The sequence below is a fragment of the Python bivittatus genome, unplaced genomic scaffold (assembly GCF_059951505.1).
Source record: "Python bivittatus isolate LINGU-HERP-01145 unplaced genomic scaffold, Pbiv_v1 ctg000840_np1212, whole genome shotgun sequence".
In the NCBI taxonomy this organism is placed as follows: domain Eukaryota; kingdom Metazoa; phylum Chordata; class Lepidosauria; order Squamata; family Pythonidae; genus Python; species Python bivittatus.
In genome coordinates, this window is record NW_028277113.1 from 23,539,231 (window position 1) to 23,558,223 (window position 18,993).

Consider the following 18,993-nt stretch of genomic DNA (forward strand, 5'->3'; position numbering starts at 1 on the left):
TTAAGGCAGGGAATATTAATGCCAAATAAGACCTTTTTCCATCCCTTTAGCAAAGATTATATTAAATATCTTGAGAAAATAAATAATCCAATAAAAGTCAAATGTGTCCTTTTTGATCACAGTAAAAAGACAAAGACCAGCCCTTTAAGTCAGATACTGTAAACTGACCTTTGGGGAAAAAGAAGAGGTTTGAGTCATTTTCCACAGATGCTAATGGCGTAGAAAACATGTTTATGAAAGGCTGGCAAAGGACTGCTGCATTGCTGTGATCTCAAAATGTCCATAATGACACTTTGATTTGCAAATGTCTTCTCTCTGTGCCTCACAGATCTGGGGTCAAAATTGTACCGGTAGGCAGGAAAGGTAGGGCTAAAGGTCTGATTCATTTGTGATGGCTTCACTCATTCTGCACTTGTCTCCAAGGTATTACAGCCTGTGGGGAAGTAGGGTGTGGGGCAGTCAAGCTCTGGTCCTACTCACTTTCTATTATCCATATGACTTGTCTCTACCACGCTGGAGTCACTTTGATTTGCCAGATGTACTGCTTGACAAAGCAGGGTGATGGCTGAAAAGTGGATCCAGCTGCTATGAAAAGCGCACACCTGACATGCCACTCCTGGTGCGGGCACATCATGGGGAGCATTTTTTAATTCAATCTAATTTATGCATTCTTACAGTCCTGTGTGTGTGCCTGGCCTGTCAGCCTGTGCCTAGATGAAGGCTGACAGTTGTTATCCAGGGCCTGAAGGTAGCCTCACATAATGACACATTAGACATACTAATGATGTTTTCCTCTGGCATATTGTTTTCTTCTCAACTTTCCCTTCTTCTCTCTTCCCCCCCCCCTTTTCTCTCCGCCACAGGGATGCTTAGAACACAAACGCGCCAAGGAGACTATCTCTGTGTAGAGTGTGGGAAAGGCTTCACCCAGCCAAGCCACCTCAGGACTCATATGAGGTCTCACACAGGTATATTCCCTTACATGTCTTCCAGAGGGATGGGGAGAAGCCCCTACTAACAATTATATATTCTTAACCTTCCTTGTCACTAATCTGTTGTTGTTGGGGGTTTTTTTGGGGGGGGGGGTGGTTTAAAGCTTCTCCATTTTACACCATTTCAGATTTGATTAGCATTGCTTGTTCCATTTCAAGTACCTGAATTCTCCTCGCCTCCCTTGCAAAACTCTGCAAAACAACATTAAATAAGCTGATTTGCAGAGTTTTGTTTTTTGTTAAAAAAAAAAACCTTTTAATTAGAAAGCAGAATACTCTGGAATGAATATGCTAATGAAATCTGTTGCCGCTGGCACAAATTGAAACCAAACCCCCTTTTGAACTGAACAGAAAGCTTTCTTTCTCCTTACTGTGGACTCAGATAGGTCTGGGATTTGTTATTTTTTCTTGTTCAAAAACCTTACCCCCATTCTATCTCTTAGAATGGTCCATGATAAATTTTGGAAGCCAGCCCTTTCAAATTTGGAACGTGGGGAACCTAGCCAGTTAAAGCTAGTAGCACGTTCAACACACTTTCATAGCATTACAGGAGGAAATGAGACTAGGAGATCTCTTTTTTAACTCACTCTCTTTAGAGAAGGGTGAGTGAGGCATGCATAAGCCAGTCTGATGCAAAATGACAGAGGCCAAATGGTAAGTAATTCAAGAAGAGGGTCCCTTTACATACATACTGATAATTAATGTTGTCAGTGATTGCTTTCTTCAGCACTGAAGTCTGAATTAAAAAGGGCACTGCCCTTAGGTTCCCATTAGCACACTCTCTTACAGTAAGTGTTCCGGTAAATTGGTATTTTCCAGCTATAGGCAAAGAGTTGGTGGCTTTGCTTCTTCCCCACCCTCCCCTAAATGTGATTAATCTGTAATGGAGTCAAATAATGTACACACACTAACGAAGCTTGAATGTTCATCTGTTAACAAGCCCCCTTGTTCCCACAGTGGTATTTGAGTCTAATGGACTCCGAGGTACTGAAGTTCACACCACCTCCGCAGATGCCCCAAAACAAGTATGTTTTACAATTAATTGGGTATTTGGTTTTTAATGTGATAGCTGGGGGAAAAGAAAGTTGCATGGAAATACTCATCAGTAAAGCACTCACTGTTTAGGTAGCTAGAGAGTAAATAATAATCATGCTCTTTTTTTTTAACACCTTAAAATGTATGGACACCCTTGTTCATATTGATTAGAAATTGTGAGCAGCGTATTGTGATTATGAGTAAAATGTTTACATTGAAATGGAGAATTTTTGCACTGTGCACAGAACAGCGCCTACAGTTCTATTGTTTCCAACTAGATAGTTTAGCATATATACCTATCCACTTCTCTAAGTTTGGAGATGGGGCAACAATCTGTGTTTTTCTGAAGAGTATTCCTATCACGGTATTATATAGCTCTTACCTTTGAAAGATACTTTTCTTTCAATCTGCGTGGTCTCTGTGTGGTGGTGTGTGTTTTCCTCTCTTGACAATGTACAATATTTTCCTTTCTTGAGAATCACCTGGCTGTCCTTTAAATTTTCTTATTTTCACTAATGCTATAAGCTGTCCTGGACATTGTTTCTTACTCTTGCTTTTTCTCTGGGGTTTTATTTTTATTGCTGGTCACTGCCAGACTACCTTTTTCTCACTAACTCATCCATGCATATGTGGAGTTCACATCTTTCAGAAACACACGCAATTACTTGTTAATTTTCTTACTGCAGTCCTTTATTAACTGTTCAGGTAGCACTGTTATTTGTATAGTATTGTTTCCCTGACAGCATTTTTGCCTGTCTGAGGACGTTTATCATGTCAACCATTAAAACATATGCCCTGTTAATTTTAGTATGGCAATAGTTTGGTTTTTTTATAACAATTTTACTATTTTTTTTAAAAAAAAGAACAGTAGAAATTAACAAAAACTAATATTAAGAGAAAGAATAAAAAGAAAGAAAAGAAAATGGGGGAAAAAAAGAAAATAGTAAAGATCAAAAGTGCAGAAAGGAAAAAGAAAGGAAGAAACAACAAAGGAAAAAAAGAATTGACTTCCGACCTTCCTTGCAACAGATATAAGTATCAATATACATCAAACTCTTACTTTAAATTTAAAATATAACTTCCATTATTTCTGTTAACCCATATTATTTCTAATCTTCAAATAGAATAGAACATAATTTCATTTTTTTCTGTTTCCTGCAAAAAGTCTGAAAGAGGTAGCATGGCAGTAGTTTTTGTTGGATTGTGCTATGGTCTTGAGCTCATTTAGAAAGGCCTATCCACATCACATTGATAATAGGAGGTGATCCATGTTCCACTCCTAGCATTGCAGTTGATAATAGGAGGTAATCCATACTCCACTCCTAGCATTGCAGGATGTTTACCAAGGGGATCATTAACATATTGAGGATTTCTGCTTTTCTCTCAGTAATAACTGCATTGTTTCCTGATTTGTGGTCTGTTCCCAGTATAATCCAGTGCCAGAGCTGGCATATCTAAAGGATGGTCTATTCACATATGAACATTTACATTCAACCATAGAAACTCCTTTCAGGATGCCATAAATTGGCATGATTCAACAGATGAGAATGTTGCAGAGAGCCATCTTGTGACCATGCATAAAATGTGGGCAAGAGCATCCTTTGGGGAGAGGGGAGGGTGTCAACAATGTCAAATTTGGCCAGTGTGACTGGGCAATCAAAGTCCCACCCCTTTTAACATGTATTCCTCACCTAAAGATACAGAACCCTGATTGTGCCTGACATTTTGATGATGTTGACTGCCCCTAAGATGTCCCTAAATGTGGAACTCCTTATCTGCAGATGGCTGGCTTACTCCTTTGATGGTTTTCTCATGTTGCAGAGACCTTTCTTTTATGATAGGCTTTTGACTTGTTGTGCTTAAAGTTATTTTGCTGATTTGTTAGAGAATAAGTTTAGTTTGCTCTTTTTATCTGTCTTTATGTGTTGTAAGTTACGTGGTATCAACACCTTTATAAATAATGGCCTATGCCAATGACATTTTCCTAGTTAGAAAATGAGATGTCATCGCTGGCTTTTTCCATATACAGTGGTACCTCGGGATACGAACTTAATCCGTTCCGTGACTCTGGACATATCCCGGGTTGGTCGTAACCCGAAGCAAATTTTCCCATACGGTTCAATGTAAATCTGGTTAATCTGTTCCGCCCTCCGAATTTGGTCGCAACCCGAGGCAAATTTCCCCATAAGGTTCAATGTAAATACGGTTAATCTGTTCCGCCCTCCGCCCGAATTTGGTCGCAACCCGAGGCAATTTCCCCATAAGGTTCAATGTAAAGTACAATCCGTTCTGAAACATATGCATTTTATTTTTACACCACAAAAACATGAAAAACAGTGCAACTGGCACAACATGAAGAGGGAGAATGGGGTGGGGAGGCAGTTACTGGTTGGAGGGAGAGTCCCCTTCACGGGTTTCCTCTCTTCTTTGCCTCTTAGCTGCAGGCTCAGTTCTGGGGAAAAACCTGTCTAAAGTCTGTTGTTTTTTCCTGCGCTGCATAACCCTCCGGAAATGAGAGAACACGTTATCGTTCATAAGATTCAGCACTCTGCTTGTCACAGTTCTGTTGGGGTGGTGCTTCTCAATGAAATCCTGGCACTCATTCCATTTCTCCATGATGGACTTTATCGCATCACAGCTCACCTCCTCCCCCTCCTCCTCTTCCTCAGTGGAATGCTCCTCGCCCAACGCCTTCTGTTGCTCACTTTGGAGCTCAGCAAGTTCTTCTGTGGTCAGCTCCTCCTTATGGTCCTCAACAAGCTCCTCTATGTCCGCATCATCCACAACCAGACCCATGCTCTTGCCCATGGACACAATCTCCTCCACTACCTCTGCATCAGACCCTTCACACTCACGTCCAGCAACACATTCTGGCCACAGTTTCCTCCAGGCTGAGTTTAAGGTCCAGCAGGTGACATCTTCCCAGGCTTTGTCAATGAGGCTGATACAGTGGAGGACATTGAAATGTTTTTTTCCAAAACTCTTTGAGAGTCAAGGATGTTTCTTCGGTGACATTGAAACACCTGGTGAAGAGCGCCTTTGTGTACAACTTCTTGAAGTTGCAGATCACTTGCTGGTCCATGGGCTGCAGAAGAGGTGTCGTGATGGGGGGGAGGAACCTGACCTTTATGAAGTCGTACTCGGCATCCATGTCATCCACCAAGGCTGGAGGGTGTGCCGGGGCATTGTCTATCAGGAGAAGGCACCTTTCAGGCAGCTGGTTCTCAGACAGGTATTTTTTAACGCTGGGTGCGAACACCTCATGCAGCCATTCCATGAACAACTGCCTTGTGACCCACACTCTTGCATTGGCCCTCCACATGACAGGCAGTCTGGCCTTGTTCACATTGTGCTCCCTGAATGCATGAGGGGTCTGGGAATGGTACACGAGTAGCAGCTTAATCTTCAGGTCGCCGCTTGCGTTCGCACACAGCAAAAGGGTCAATCTGTCCTTCATGGGCTTGTGCCCTGGCAGTGCCTTTTCCTCCTGCGTGATGTAGGTTCTCTTTGGCATCTTCTTCCAGAAGAGCCCTGTCTCGTCGCAGTTGAACACTTGCTCAGCGATGTACCCTTCCGCTTTCATGAAGTCCTCAAATTCTTTCTTGTAGGCTTCTGCAGCAGCCTTGTCAGAACTGGAAGCCTCACCATGTCTTGCCACACTGTGGATGCCACTTCTCTTTCGGAATTTCTCAAGCCAGCCTCTGCTGGCTTTAAATTCCTCACTTGCTGCGCTGGTAGAGGGGTTTGTCTGCAGCAAATCACTGTGCAGCTTCCTGGCTTTCTCGCAGATCATAGCCTCACTCACGCTATCACCTGCCAGCTGTTTCTCATTCAGCCACACCAACAACAGCTTTTCCACCTCTTCCAGCACTGGTGTCCTCTGCCTCGTTAAGATCGACACTCCTTTTGCCACATCAGCTCCTCTGATGGCATCTTTATTCTTGAGAATAGTCGAGATGGTCGACTTCGGCATCTTGTACTCCGAGGCCAGATCAGTCACACGAATGCCACGATCGTGCTTTTCTATAATTTCCTTCTTCAGCTCGATCGTCACTTTTCTCTTCAGAGCCTTACTCCCGCCAAGTCTGCTCTGCATTTTCTTTGGAGCCATGCTAACACACACACCAAAAACCTTCGCAAAGCACCGCAAAACACACCACAAGCCTCACCGAACGTCTCCTTGCTATCACGACCTCGCCCACAGGAAGCTGCGACTGCGTGGCAGCAGGGAAAATGGCTGCGGATCCAGTTCGTAACCCGAGGTAAATTTTTCCTGCCGAAGCTGGTCGTAACCCGAAATGTTCGTTAGTAGAGGCATTCGTATCCCGAGGTACCACTGTATTTTAATGGAAAGGAAGGCATTATGGTTGTAAAATATAAGAAAAGAGTTGCTATTTCCAACATGAACCGGCTGGAATATATACTTGGTGCTGGAATAAGGGCATTATGTTCATTTCAACAGGACTAGTCAGTTGTTGTTGTTTAGTCGTTAAGTCATGTCCGACTCTTCGTGACCCCATGAACCATATTGCGCCAGCCCTTCCTGTCCTTCACTGCCTCCCTGAGTTTGCTCAGTTTCATGCTCATTGCTTCAGTGATGCTATCTAACCATCTCATCCTCTGCCGTCCTCTTCTCCTTTTGCCTTCAATCTTTCCCAGCATCAGGGTCTTCTCCAAAGAGATCTCTCTTCGCATTAGGTGACCAAAATATCTGAGCTTGAGCTTCATTATCAATCCTTCCAATGAGCAATCAGGGTTGATTTCCTTTAAGATTGACTGGTTTGACCTCCTAGCAGTCCAGGGGACTCTCAAGAGTCTTCTCCAGCACCACAGTTCAAAGGCATCACTTCTTCGGCGCTCAGCCTTTTTTATGGTCCAGCTCTCACAGCCATACATTACTACTGGAAAAACCATAGCTTTGACTATGCGGATCTTTGTCGGCAAGGTGATGTCTCTGCTTTTTAATATGCTATCTAGGCTTGCCATAGCTTTCCTCCCAAGGAGCAAGCGTCTTTTAATTTCATGGCTGCAGTCTCCGTCTGCGGTGATCTTGGAGCCCAAATAAATGAAGTCTGTTACTGCTTCCATTTCTACCCCTTCTATTTGCCAGGAATTGATGGGTCCAGATGCCATGATCTTAGTTTTTTTAATGTTGAGTTTCAAGCCAGCTTTTGCACTCTCCTCTTTCATCCTCATCAAGAGGCTCTTTAGTTCTTCTTCACTTTCTGCCATTAGGGTGGTATCATCCGCATATCTGAGGTTGTTGATGATTCTCCCTGCAATCTTAATTCCGGCTTGTGATTCTTCCAGCCTGGCATTTCTCATGATGTACTCTGCATATAGGTTAAATAAGCAGGGTGACAGTATACAGCCTTGTCGTACACCTTTCCCTATTTTGAACCAATCGGTTGTTCCATGACCGGTTCTGACTGTTGCTTCTTGGCCCGCATACAGATTTCTCAGGAGACAGGTAAGGTGGTCTGGTACTCCCATCTCTTTAAGAATTTGCCACAGTTTGTTGTGATCCACACAATCAAAGGCTTTTGCATAGTCAATGAAGCAGAAGTAGATATTTTTCTGGAACTCTTGTGCTTTCTCCATGATCCAGCGAATGTTGGCGATTTGATCTCTAGTTCCTCTGCCTCTTCGAAACCCAGCTTGTACATCCGGTAGTTCTCGGTTCATGTATTGCTGAAGCCTAGCTTGTAGGATTTTGAGCATAACCTTGCTAGCATGTGAAATGAGTGCAATTGTGCGATAGTTTGAGCATTCTTTGGCGTTGCCCTTCTTTGGAATTGGAACATAAACTGACCTTTTCCAATCTCGTGGCCACTGTTGCGTTTTCCAAACTTGCTGGCATATTGAGTGCAGCACTTTAACACCATCATCTTTTAGTATTTTAAATAACTCAGCTGGAATACTGTCATCTCCACTAGCTTTGTTGTTAGCAATGCTTCCTAAGGCCCACTTGACTTCACTCTCTAGGATGTCTGGCTCAAGGTCAGTGATCACACCAGCGTGGACATCAGGGACATTAAGATCTTTCTTGTATAGTTCTTCTGTGTATTCTTGCCACCTCTTCTTAATCTCTTCTGCTTCTGTTAGGTCCCTGCCTTTTTTGTCCTTTATCATGCCCATCTTTGCACTAAACGTTCCTTTCATATCTCCAATTTTCTTGAAGAGATCTCTAGTCTTCCCCATTCTATTGTTTTCCTCAATTTCTTTGCATTGTTCATTTAAGAAGGCCTTCTTATCTCTCCTTGCTATTCTCTGGAAATCTGCTTTCAGTTGCTTATATCTTTCCCTTTCACCCTTGCTTTTCGCATTCCTTCTTTCCACAGCTATTTGTAAAGCCTCATCAGACAGCCATTTTGCTTTCTTGCATTTCTTTTTCTTTGGGATGGTTTTAGTTGCTGCCTCCTGTACAATGTTATGGACCTCCGTCCATAGTTCTTCAGGCACTCTGTCTACCAAATCTAATCCTCTAAATCTATTCATCACCTTCACTGTGTACTCACAAGGAATATGATCTAAGTCATACCTGAGTGGTCTAGTGGTTTTCCCTACATTCTTCAATTTAAGCCTAAATTTTGCAGTAAGAAGCTCATGATCTGAGCCACAGTCAGCTCCTGGTCTTGTTTTTGCTGTCTGTATAGAGCTTCTCCATCTTTGGCTGCAAAGTATATAATCAATCTGGTTTCGGTATTGACCATCTGGTGATGTCCATGTGTAGAGTCGTCTCTTGTGTTGTTGGAAAAGAGTGTTTGCTATGACTAGCTTATTCTCTTGACAGAACTCTATTAGCCTTTGCCCTGCTTCATTTTGTACTCCAAGGCCAAACTTGCCTGTTATTCCGATTACTCCTTGACTTCCTACTTTAGCATTCCAATCCCCTATGATGAAAAGCACATCTTTTTTTGGTGCTAGTTCTAGAAGGTGTTGTAGGTCTTCATAGAAGCGGTCAACTTCAGCTTCTTCAGCATCAGTGGTTGGGGCATAGACTTGGATGACTGTGATATTGAATGGTTTGCCTTGGATACGCACTGAGATCATTCTGTCGTTTTTGAGGTTGTACCCCATTACTGCCTTTCCCACTCTCTTATTGACTATGAGTGCAACTCCATTTCTTCTAAGGGTTTCTTGCCCACAGTAGTAGATATAATGGTCACCCGAATTAAATTCACCCATTCCCGTCCATTTCAGTTCGCTGATTCCCAAGATGTCAATGTTCAATCTTGTCATCTCATGTTTGACCACATTCAGCTTGCCTTGGTTCATAGATCTTACATTCCAGGTACCTATACAATATTGTTCTTTACAGCATCGGACCTTCTTTTCGCTTCCAGATACATCCACAGCTGAACGTCCTTTCGGCTTTGGCCCAGCCGCTTCACTCTTTCTGGAGCTACTTGGAATTGCCCTCCGCTCTTCCCCAGTAGCATATTGGACACCTTCCGACCTGAGGGACTCATCTTCCGGCGTCATATCTTTTAGCCTTTTAACATTGTCCATGGGGTTTTCTTGGCAAGGATACTGGAGTGGGTTGCCATTTCCTTCTCCAGTGGACCACATTTTGTCAGAACTCTCTGTCATGACCTGTCCATCTTGGGTGGCCCTGCACGGTATAGCTCATGGCTTCACTGAGTTACGCAAGCCCCTTCGCCACGACAAAGTATTATAGGAAAATATACCAAAGCAATTCTTATTTTTAAAAGCAACCTATAAAGTAAATAAAAGATGGAGTAACAAATTATTCCAAGGGAAAAGTTGAAAACTGGAAAAATTGTTCACAATAAACATGAGCAGTGTAGACATTCTTAAATAGATTTTTTTTTAAAAAAAGGCTGATTGTACTAATGAATATATTTTATAACCAATGCAAATGTCCATGTTTTTCAGAAAAGATAGGAAATTGATGAAGTCAAAAAGAAAATTCAGCCAATAATTTTACAAGATTTTTGAAATAAACTGTCCTCGTTACGTTAAGTAGTAACTTTATCAAGGAATCAGATTTCAATTGAGCATACAGTAGAACTACCAGCATTGCAACATTGCAAGTTGATAATTCAGCTATGAGGACATTTTAGTGGCATGTGCTGTAATATACCAGAACTTTTTTTATTCTATGATTAATAGTTTATTTCTGATTATTGTGAATGTTATTTTTAAATAGTTATGTTGAATTCAAGAATTCCATTAATCAAAATAATTCATAATGAATAAATAATTGGCAGTCTAATTTGTGTCCTTCAGAGCTGTGAATATTGTAGTGCAAATAATGAAGAAACAGGGTCATGTTAGCAGAGGAATGCTAAGTTTCTGTCCTTTAGCTTACAGATGATACATGGTACTCCGACAAGCTTTACTTTTTAGCTGGATGTACACATCCATCCATTCATCTCCATCATTATCATGATTTTTATTTTAAAAATGACATTTGTTTCTAATATAGAAACCACACTACAGTAATATCTTCTGAGGTCACTTGAAGGGAGAGAGAAGTACTCTAGGCTGATTTGTATACTGGAGAGATTTCATGATCCATTTTTAAAATTCTTCATTGCACAAAGCAAATTGAAATTAGCATAACTGTAACGACAAGAGTGTGGTTATAACACTCACATTTTCTTTAGCACAAAAAGTATTGTTGATCTGATGAAAAAAAAGATCTCCTGATCATGATACCTGGTTTCCTCTTGTTGCCAATTAATTGAATTCTTTTACCATATCTAAATGTACAGTAGTTCAGAACTGCTCATGCTGCAGAAGTGCTCATAACTCATGTTTTTCACCACAAAGACAGGTTGCCAAGCATTAGGTTGCCTTGGCAGTGTTGTCAGCCATGTGGTTTGGGGCATCCAAGCAGTGTATTCCAGCAACTCTTCCATTATTACAAGAGATACAGCGGCACAGTTCTTGAACTGGGTAGTGCAGCCCTTTGAAATGTGGATTGATCCTGCTGGTCACCATGTTTTTGCTTTGCCTAGTTTTAGAAGATCACTAGGGATACTGTAACACTGTAATCTTTACTCCATGGTAACTCTTTCTGAACAACAACATTATCTCCTGGATAAGTTTGTTGGTTAGAAAGCAACTGAAGGCTAACTTTGTAGTTAGTTGAACTTTGAATGGCTTCAATAACATTAGTGGCTATCCCTCTGCCCTTTGGAAAATATTCAAACATTTGGTAGAAAACTAGTGCTTGAATGTCTCCGATTCCTTCTATTTTAAGAGCATACAATCCAATAACTGATTTGAAGCTGTTTAGTTTCTACTCAGTTAAAATAACTTCAGTTACCTGGCATCTTTATTATCTCAGTGAAACTTTAATATTTCCTCAGCTGCAACCTGTAATGGCTACAGTTCATCTCTTTTTCCATGTACCAGGGAAACTTTCCCTGAAATTTTTCTTTTTTAAAGCTTTCCACTCTCTGATTTCATTAGTGTTTTCTTTATGATAATGGAAACCTCATACAAGATAATTGCATATTCTAATTTAGCATTGGGGGCTCTGTTCCAACCACAGTAATACAAGTATATGAGAATGGAATCCTTGGCTTTCAGCTATGGCCTCCTTCTCCAGCGTGGCTTCCACAGGGGATTCTTCTCCCTTGGTCTGCTTAGAGAAGAATTCTCATTTACTATCTCAGCCTCTGGCCTTATCTTTCCTCAGATGTTGTGGGACAGTGATAACTTCTTTCATGTTTTGCTGCTCTAAGTGAGCCTCATCTGGGAGTGAATTACAACTGGACCTGCGGTGTACCCCTTCCTTGGAAATCCCTGATTGTGAAGACTGTTCCCCATAAATACCTTAATTACAACTTCAGGCCAAGGTCTTTTGCTCCATTTCTGTCTCTTTTCCCACTCTTCTTTTTCTACCAGTCATACCCAGGCAAATGAGAACATGCACTTCCTTTTTTTCCCCTTACTACAGAACATCTAATCACATTCCCGCCTGTACCCATAATCTGTTCCGTGTGTGTGTGTGTGTGTGTGTGTGTGTGTGTGTAGGGAGATGAGTTTTAGTGGTGTGTTTTGAGGGGTGTGTGTGTGTGTGTGTGTTGTTTTAATTTAATGATTAACATCTCCTGAGGTAGCTATGAAAAAATATAAAGCATCTTTCTTAGTTTATTGCAAGAAATCCAGCATATAACTAAATAAGTTTTATCGCATCTTTCACTCGGTTACCATTTCCTGCATTTCAAATATATGGCAGGCTGCACAGATGCTTTCCCCCTCCCCTAGTCCCCCCTTTAATTTTGTTGCAAATCTTCCTTTCTCACAGCAGACTTTGACTAGTAAATGTCATGAATCTTCGGCCAGCCTTAATTAGGATTTTTCTAAATCTATTAACAAAGGACAGATACTTAATACATTATGTCAAGCAACACTGGCTTTTCTTTAGCTTTTCCAGGAGCGCCATAGGCACAGCTTGAAATTTACTGGGAATATTTTCACACGGTTGTTGGGTCCAATGTTGTGTTAATTTAAAATAGTCTGATTCCCTTCATCAAGGTTTTGGCTTAAGGTTAATGTATGAATGTAAGATGTATCTTGCCATGCTGCTTTAGCCATCAGGATTGAAAGTCACATTGTTCAGACATTCTCAGAATTCCATTGCCTTGAGCTGTAAACTCCCATTTGTTCATGATTTTATTTTGAGATTCATTGGGGTTTTCAAATAGCCTTTGTGGTTGGTTGGTTTGTTTTGTCACCATAGTTAATTTTCATTTGGTAGACATTGGTCAAAACTATTATTTTGAGATGCCTTTGTGAGAACTGAGCTTTATGTGGCTCCCATACTGTGTTGAATTTTATTATCAGAGTGCATTCTTTTTCATTAAAAATTGTTTGTTGGTTGTATTGTTATAGTTGTACCATGCCAACTTACATAGCTCTATTACCAGTGAAAATTGCACATGGTGTGGTTACTTATTTTACAGAAGAAAATCTTCTATTTGAAACTGCCCTCTTTCAATCTGTGGGTTGTTCACTCTTAAGTTTGGGCTTAAAGGTAAAGGGTATAAAGAAACTGGGAGAGTCAGGACCCATCAGCATTTTGCATGAGGATATCAGATTAAGCAGGCACACAGACTGCTTGGTCCCAGCCTTCTCTGCTCTCCTATCCTGTGGAGGTGCAAGCAGGAAACATAGTCTACAAATCAAGGAACGCAAGGGATACTCACAGCACAGCACAGAAGAGCAACAAGGAGAGTCAAGCCCAGTCAAGGGCTCAGAGATAGCAGGGGAAGTGCTATACAATCTGAGAACAACTGAAAAACACCATCAAATAGCAGGTGGAGATAATAAGTCATTTGGAGTCTAAGCATGCAGGTATAAGGCAGGACTTAAGCTGACATTGTTTCCAGTATTACACTGTCTTGTGCCCAGATTCATCTAGCATTCATTAGTTCTTGAGGGAGCAAAGTCTGTCCAAGAAATCTGGCCTTGAAGGCTTGCATTTCTATACCATTCAATGCCATTTTCAGGGGGATTGTGAATAATTTCAGGAACAGATGCTGGGTCCCAGTAAGGCAATGGGCACTGGCTCTGTCCCTGAGCATTATACCTTCTGCTGAAGCATCTTCTTCTAGCATCATGAGGTTTTTTCTCCAACCTTTCTTCCTTCAAGAAGGGTTCTTCCAAGGTGGCATGATACCCACAACAGCACTACAATATTCTCTGTAGCTTTGCATTCCATTTTGTATTTAAATCATAATAACTAATGCAGGTGAATATGAAATTTAGCATATTTACATTACTAAAATCTGTATTCTCTTTTACCTTCTTTTTAGGAGTGACACAGCTCCTCATTTTTCAGAATGTTTAAGCAGAGGTCATGCTTCAATTATATTAACTCAATTTAAATATATTAAGTTAGCTAACAATAAGTGATATTTTAATACACCTTTGTTATGTGATGATTTTCTTATGTTGGACAACAAACTACATTTTTTAAATTAATCATAATTCAGCTAGTCTTTGGACAGTTAGGGATACATAAAAGGCTACTATAGGGGGCTGAATCATTGCTTATGCTGCAAGGAGAAGGAAATTTAAAAATCTTTGTTATCAGCCGATGGATAACGTGGTTGAAAAAAGTTTTTTGGTCTATCCAAAAATCCTACAAAATAGATTTATGCTTTTATGTTAGCTAAGATACAGTTGCCTGACTTTTATGCTGAACAGGTTGAATTTTCTTTGAGGAGTTTGAAGTTAAATTATTGGGAATCAGGTGAAAAAGCTGGTAAATTGTTGGCATATTGCCTGAAGCAAAATAGCCAACAGAATATGATTTCTGAAATAGTAATAGAAGATGGTGAGAGGTTTATGGACTCTGAATCCATGAAGTATGGCTAAAATGAAGATGCAAAATGCCACTTGTAAATCTCCAAGAGCACTGTCATGTTGTCCATTTTCTGGTGTTGGGTTGTGGGGTTTGTTTGTTTTTTTTAGTTTGGGGAATAGGGTTAAGGGACAATTAGTGTGTCTAAGGCTTAAGGTACCCTTTTCAACTTTAAACACTCCCCTGGCCACACTTCTTTGCCTGGTCCAGCTGTTAAACCAAGTGAAGTTTAACATAAGGGAATGGTGCACAGAACAGTTTCCACACAGTTGTATTTCAGCCAAACACAGAACTTGTTCTACACATAAACTGACTTAGTTCTATTCACACAATAAAGATAACATGTCATTAAATTGACTGTTTACATTCTGGGTCATTAAAAGTTACCAACATATTGCTCTTTGGTAATAGTATTCATTTAAGCCAAAGACATTGTGGGTCAGGAGTGTCCCAGTACAAAAAACATAACTATTCCAGTCATGTCGTACTTGATGCCTTCCTAGAGTCCCAGCCAGTTGGATATTCTGACAGCCCAAACCTACCTGGAATTTGCCACCTGGGGAAGCTGATATGGTGATTTAATGGAAACGGAGGAAATGTGTTCACTTTTATGCTCAGTGCCTGCTTCTTTCTATCCTTGTGATTATGGGCAGTGAAAGCAGCTATAACACAGTTTGCATCTCTTAGTATGAGTCACCACCCATGAACTTTAATGCAGACCTGCCACCCAAATTAATTTAGGAAACACCATATCATTCAGTCATAAATCCCCTCAGATATTGTAAAATTTTGCTCTCTGCTCTTCCTTTCTAGTCTTTTATCCTTCTTCTGGCCATTGTTAACCTTTCCTTAAGTACTCCTTCAGTCACTATTATTTGCTATTCTAATATGGCATAGAGTTTATAGGAGCTTGATGGGGTGTGCTTTCACCAGAGGTGATTAAAAATAATTCATTTTAATGTATTAGGTCACAGTAATATTCATAATGCTCATAAAATGGTAGCTAGGGCCATTATAAATTATTAGATTGCTCAACTGCTTTAGTGCACAGAGCAGGGACAGTAGCTGCTATTACAGAAAATAAAAATAATAAGATGTTTTTGCTTCTTTTTTTCCATTTAGGTGAGAGACCATTCCAGTGCAGATATTGTCCATACAGTGCCTCTCAGAAAGGGAACCTAAAAACGCATGTCCAGTGTGTACACCGGGTCCCCTTTGACAACAGCCAGTACCCTGACCGACGTTTCCCATCACCTCCAAATAATTACTCCATCAACCCCTTAGAAGACCAGCTGGAAAACATCTTTACAATCTATCCAGTCCCTGGAGCAACTGTGTTATAGTGAGACTCATGCTCTGTGCTTTGCTAGAAGAGTGATGCCTCTGAACTGTTAATCATTTTAAAATAAATGAAGAACCTACCCAAGATATATACAAATTGACATAGTAATCAGTCCCCACAGTTCTTTATTTCCTTTGTAATAAACAGAAGAGCTGGCAAGCTTTGGGGTAGTGCAAAGCATATATATTAATCAAGATAACATTTTTAGACACTGGAAAAATTAAACTTCATATATTTGGAGGATGGCACTGCAAGAGAATCTTCCCTCATGGTGGTTTGAAGTTTTATTTTTATTTTAAAAAAACACACGGTGGATTTGGGAATGTGGGAAAGAGTGATTAAGCAGCTGTCATGCTGGAAATGCAACTTAAAAAAAGAAGGAAGAAAGGTAAATGGAGGAGTCATTCAGTGCTGTGAAAGCCAAACTTGATGAAGGACAGAAGGGACGAAAGGGAGAGACCATCATTCTGCAGTGAGGTTGTTTCATGATAGTTTGGGGACCACTTCCATTTCCAGTGGGCTTATCCTTGTCTTTGCACACCATTAATAGTATGTGAATATGGAAATTGAAAACACTTTTTAAGAAATGCTTCTCTTCTCACTTTGGCAAGAAAAAAAAAACAGCTGGTCAAACACTAAGAAGAAGAAACAGGCTTCTGTGTGGTCCCCCCGGCCCCCGAGGGCCTTCCTGTTTGTTTATTCTGCTTTTTCTTTCTTTTAAAGTGCAGTTTTCCATGATCTGTTACAAAAGAAGTACACATGCTTTTAAAAATTAGATTAAAAAGGAAAAAAATCAGCTGTTTAAAGCTGTGATTTGTATGCTTATAATAGATTTTAAAAGCAGATGTTTAGGCAGACCTTTACTTTTACGGTACTGGATGTGACTGCATTTCTGTGCAGCAAGACAAGTACCTTTCATGGATCCTGCTAACATTTTGGAGGGAAAAAAACCACGAGTAACTTCTTTTGTGATGGCAAGCTTCCCTAACCTAGTGTTTTCTAATGTGCTGGAACTTCCCAGAATACCCCAGCAAGCATGGCTGTTTTGGAATTCTGGGAAGTGCAAACTCAGAATTCTGGGAATTCTGGGAAGTGCAAACTCAGCAAGTTTGGTGGCATGGATTGAGTCAGGCTGATTCAACATGGTAATCACTGGAGTAACTGGGAGAGAAAAGGCGCTTTATATACCTCTTCTACAGTAACTTTTTAAAATACAAGTTTTTAAGGTAAGAGGGATGAAGGTGGCAGGTTGTTCACCACACAGTGTCTGTGTCCTGTTCAAAAGTATATTCCACATGTACTTTTTTTCCTCTCTTGCTGTGACACTGTGTGATGGTAATAATTCAGAGTTTCACATTTTGCACATACAATTTTATGCATCATCATCATCAAGAAAAAAATGCTGCCTTGAAAATACTTGTGAATGTTTTTCTTTTGCAAAAAAAAAAAAAAAGCTTTACTAGTTTTTTTTTTAATTGTAACATTTTTGTAAAGGCAGGAAATGGATTTTTAAAGAAAACTAGCATGTTAATTATATTTTTCAAAAAAGCAATAATTTTACATGTACAAAAATAGCACTAATCTTTTAATACTGATGGAGAGCAACCGTTTACTTCTACAATAATGGGATAGTGCTTTTTTCTAGAAGATGGGGTGACACAAAGATTTTTTTAATATGTATTTTTTCTGTTCTGATTTTGTGTTGTCTATATTTGAGTTGGGATTCTACTTGTTGCAAATTACTTGACTGTTCTTGCTTTGCTGTTAACTATAATGCAGTTGTAACATTCATATATAATTTGCTGGTTTGGAATTTTTATTTTATTTTATTCCTCATACTTATGCACCAGCTGTAAGTCAGCTGTAACCCTGGAATAGTATAGAATGTCTGTGCAGATGTTGTATAACTGTTTTGAAGTTACCTTGCAGAAATTCACACAGACATATTCCAGACCTCCCTCTTTCTGCCTCCTGCATCCCACTTCATCCTCATTTCTTCAAATCATCTCTTTTTCTGAGTCAGATAACACCGAAATATCCCTAATTGGTCAATTAGAGATCCATAATCAAGTGCTACTTTTTCCTCTTTCAAGCACTTGTTTTCCTTATTTTAAGTAAACAGGTTAGGATTCAGGAATGCCCACAGGTAATTTCTTTGCGCATATTTCTGCTTAAAAAAAACTCCTATCCTCCCCCCAAAATTATTTTGAGTGTCCCATACAACTATCATTATTTTTGTTCAATTTGTGTGTATATTTTATTTTTAAATTGTGTTTGGGGAGTGTTGTCTTTTATTTCCTTAATTATTTGTTTTTTTTTTCATCTTTGCAAGCTGATATAGAAGGATCTTAGTTATTATTTAGAGTTTCAGAGCTTTTCCTGAAGATTGTCTGACACACAAAGAGGAAAGGGCTGTCATTGCCATTACTAGGGTACTAATCAGCAAAGTTTACAATCATAATTTAGCTTCATGAAGAACAACAGCAGGGGAAATCAGTTTAAATAATTATATGCTGTGTATAGCACAGAAATGAGATTTTCACTTAATTAAACAAGAAATGGGGAGGGAGAAGGGGAGCTGTCATTAAAGACCACCATATTACGTGTGAATTCCAAGCTTTGTAATTTCCTCCTTTCTCATCCATATTGTATCAATTTGTTAATTCAGTTAGATCCTAGTGTTTAGTATGATTTGTGCTCTTATTTATTTAGCTGTTTGGGTTTAAAATAGCCTTTTTTAAAAAAAGGAAACATGATAATTTTGTAGCATGACACATTTTGTAAGCCATCTTCTGACTGTTACAGAGACTTTCTGCTACCTCTGTCAATCTGTTTCTTTTCCTTAACAGGTTTTCTACAGTGTTGCAGTCTAATGTACCTTAGACAATAAAGGTTCCATAATGCGCAGTGCAGATGGTGTCTCAGACATTGCTCTCCATTTCTCCTTTTATTTTGCTTTCACTTTTCGTCCTCCAAAACAAAAGCAGTCTTCTCAGCCATATGAATCCTCCCTCCCTCCCTCCCTCCCTCCTCGTCCCTGCCTGAAGTGGAATAATGTCATCTTTCAAAACTGCTACATTCATTCTCATTTCTATATTCCTGAGAATGTTTCTATTGCAATTGTGTTACTGGGAAAAAAAAAATACCTTTGCAGATTTAGATTTTAGTTTTATAACCACCCCCAAGCATCTTTCCATTGTTTTTTTTAAGTTGGGGATAAAATATATACACTATTATAATTTCAGCAAGATGCCAGTTTAATATGCAGAACGTCAAAG

General features: G+C 39.9%; 1 protein-coding gene across 4 annotated transcripts in view; it reads left to right on the forward strand.

The window, feature by feature from the left end:
- The window catches only part of ZNF516 (zinc finger protein 516), a 130,196-nt gene extending 111,552 nt beyond the window's left edge, over window positions 1–18,644 (forward strand). For 3 of the 4 annotated variants that reach the window (XM_088131018.1, XM_088131019.1, XM_088131017.1), the window contains exons 4-5: window positions 864–968; window positions 15,496–18,644. In XM_088131018.1, coding sequence (XP_087987144.1) covers window positions 864–968; window positions 15,496–15,716 — 326 coding nt within the window. In that variant the 3' untranslated portion in view covers window positions 15,717–18,644. Of the gene's footprint in view, window positions 1–863; window positions 969–1,949; window positions 2,018–15,495 lie in introns of all 4 variants that reach the window. The other variant, XM_088131020.1, reaches the window with a different exon arrangement.
- The last annotated feature ends 349 nt before the right edge of the window (window positions 18,645–18,993 follow it).